The sequence below is a fragment of the Corvus brachyrhynchos genome, unplaced genomic scaffold (genome assembly GCF_000691975.1).
Source record: "Corvus brachyrhynchos isolate BGI_N302 unplaced genomic scaffold, ASM69197v1 scaffold3216, whole genome shotgun sequence".
In the NCBI taxonomy this organism is placed as follows: Eukaryota; Metazoa; Chordata; class Aves; order Passeriformes; family Corvidae; genus Corvus; species Corvus brachyrhynchos.
The window spans coordinates 4,646-7,530 of record NW_008238759.1 but is presented as its reverse complement, the minus strand read 5'-3'; the positions used below and the strand labels follow the sequence as shown (position 1 = coordinate 7,530).

Here is a 2,885-nt window from a genome sequence, read left to right as displayed (position 1 = left end):
CCCCAAAAACCTGGGGGGGACCCCAAAATATCGGGGGGATACCCCAAAATATTGGGGGGATACCCCAAAATATCGGGGGGATACCCCAAAGTACGGGGGAACACCCCAAAACACAGGGGGGGCTGAGCATGGGTGGGGCTGTCCTACTTTGGGATGCCCCCTTTAATTTTGGGGTGATTCTCTCTAATTTTGGGGTTCTCCCTGCTAAGTTTGGGGTGCCCCCCTCTAGTTTTGGGATGCCCCTTTTTAACTTTGGGACGTTCCCCTCTAATTTTGGGGTGATTCCCTCTAATTTTGAGGTGATTCCCTCTAACTTTGGGATGTTCCCTCTAACTTTGGGATGCCCCCCTCTAGTTTTGGGATGCCCCCTTTAATTTTGGGATGTTCCCCTTTAATTTTGGGGTGATTCCCTCTAATTTTGGGGTGATTCCCTCTAATTTTGGCATTCTCCCTGCTAACTTTTGGGTGCCCCCTTTAACTTTGGGATGCCCCCTTTAACTTTGGGATGCCCTTTCTCACTTTGGGACGTTCCCCTCTAATTTTGGGGTAACTCCCTCTAATTTTGAGGTAATTCCCTCTAATTTTGGGGTGATTCCCTCTAACTTTGGGATGCTCCCTTTAACTTTGGGATGCCCCCTTTAACTTTGGGATGCCCCCTTTAACTTTGGGATGCCCCCTTTAACTTTGGGATGCCCCCTTTAACTTTGGGATGCCCCCTTTAACTTTGGGATGCCCCCTTTAACTTTGGGATGCCCCCTTTAACTTTGGGATGCCCCCTTTAACTTTGGGATGCCCCCTTTAACTTTGGGATGCCCCCTTTAACTTTGGGATGCCCCCTTTAACTTTGGGATGCCCCCTTTAACTTTGGGATGCCCCCTTTAACTTTGGGATGCCCCCTTTAACTTTGGGATGCCCCCTTTAACTTTGGGATGCCCCCTTTAACTTTGGGATGCCCCCTTTAACTTTGGGATGCCCCCTTTAACTTTGGGATGCCCCCTTTAACTTTGGGATGCCCCCTTTAACTTTGGGATGCCCCCTTTAACTTTGGGATGCCCCCTTTAACTTTGGGATGCCCCCTTTAACTTTGGGATGCCCCCTTTAACTTTGGGATGCCCCCTTTAACTTTGGGATGCCCCCTTTAACTTTGGGATGCCCCCTTTAACTTTGGGATGCCCCCTTTAACTTTGGGATGCCCCCTTTAACTTTGGGATGCCCCCTTTAACTTTGGGATGCCCCCTTTAACTTTGGGATGCCCCCTTTAACTTTGGGATGCCCCCTTTAACTTTGGGATGCCCCCTTTAACTTTGGGATGCCCCCTTTAACTTTGGGATGCCCCCTTTAACTTTGGGATGCCCCCTTTAACTTTGGGATGCCCCCTTTAACTTTGGGATGCCCCCTTTAACTTTGGGATGCCCCCTTTAACTTTGGGATGCCCCCTTTAACTTTGGGATGCCCCCTTTAACTTTGGGATGCCCCCTTTAACTTTGGGATGCCCCCTTTAACTTTGGGATGCCCCCTTTAACTTTGGGATGCCCCCTTTAACTTTGGGATGCCCCCTTTAACTTTGGGATGCCCCCTTTAACTTTGGGATGCCCCCTTTAACTTTGGGATGCCCCCTTTAACTTTGGGATGCCCCCTTTAACTTTGGGATGCCCCCTTTAACTTTGGGATGCCCCCTTTAACTTTGGGATGCCCCCTTTAACTTTGGGATGCCCCCTTTAACTTTGGGATGCCCCCTTTAACTTTGGGATGCCCCCTTTAACTTTGGGATGCCCCCTTTAACTTTGGGATGCCCCCTTTAACTTTGGGATGCCCCCTTTAACTTTGGGATGCCCCCTTTAACTTTGGGATGCCCCCTTTAACTTTGGGATGCCCCCTTTAACTTTGGGATGCCCCCTTTAACTTTGGGATGCCCCCTTTAACTTTGGGATGCCCCCTTTAACTTTGGGATGCCCCCTTTAACTTTGGGATGCCCCCTTTAACTTTGGGATGCCCCCTTTAACTTTGGGATGCCCCCTTTAACTTTGGGATGCCCCCTTTAACTTTGGGATGCCCCCTTTAACTTTGGGATGCCCCCTTTAACTTTGGGATGCCCCCTTTAACTTTGGGATGCCCCCTTTAACTTTGGGATGCTCCCTTTAACTTTGGGGTGCCCCCCCTCTAGTTTTGGGTGCCCCCTTTAACTTTGGGATGCTCCCTCTAACTTTGGGACGTTCCCCTCTAATTTTGAGGTAATTCCCTCTAACTTTGGGGTGTTCTCCTCTAAACTCTGGGATGCCCCCTCTAATTTTGGGGTGATTCCCTCTAACTTTGGGGTGCTCCCCTCTAGTTTTGGGATGACCCCTTTAACTTTGGGGTGATCCCCTCTAATTTTGGGGTGATTCCCTCTAATTCTGGGGTTCTCCCTGCTAAGTTTGGGCTGCCCCCCTCTAGTTTTGGGATGCCCCCTTTAACTTTGGGATGCCCTTTCTAACTTCGGGACGTTCCCCTCTAACTTTGGGGTGATTCCCTCTAACTTTGGGATGCCCCCTCTGACTTTGGGATGTTCCCCTCTAATTTCGGGGTGCCCCCCTGTGCTTTTGGGGCGCAGCTGGAGATCTTCCACCTGGTGATGTACCGGAACTACCAGCGGAAGAACGACATGGACGAGCCCCCTCCCCTGGATTACGGCTCCGGGGACGACGACCCCAAGAGCGAGAAGCGGGGGGCGGGGGGTGACCCCCTTTTCGGGGGGATGGAGGAGCGCTTCTACCGCTACGGCATCAAACCCGAGTGGATGACGGTGCACCGCATCATCAACCACAGGTGGGGACCCCCCGGGACCCCCCCAGGGCACCCCCAAATCCCCAGGGCACGGGGGGGCAGCGGGGTGGGGGAGGGGAGTG

The 2,885-nt window shown here is 51.9% G+C and overlaps 1 protein-coding gene across 1 annotated transcript in view; it reads left to right on the top strand.

The window, feature by feature from the left end:
• The first annotated feature begins 135 nt into the window (after positions 1 to 135).
• LOC108447606 (chromodomain-helicase-DNA-binding protein 3-like) overlaps positions 136 to 2,885 on the top strand; it is a 7,389-nt gene continuing 4,639 nt past the window's right edge. Inside the window, exons 1-2 of the mRNA XM_017738102.1 lie at positions 136 to 152; positions 2,572 to 2,805. Coding sequence (XP_017593591.1) covers positions 2,612 to 2,805 — 194 coding nt within the window. The 5' untranslated portion in view covers positions 136 to 152; positions 2,572 to 2,611. The remainder of the gene's footprint in view (positions 153 to 2,571; positions 2,806 to 2,885) is intronic.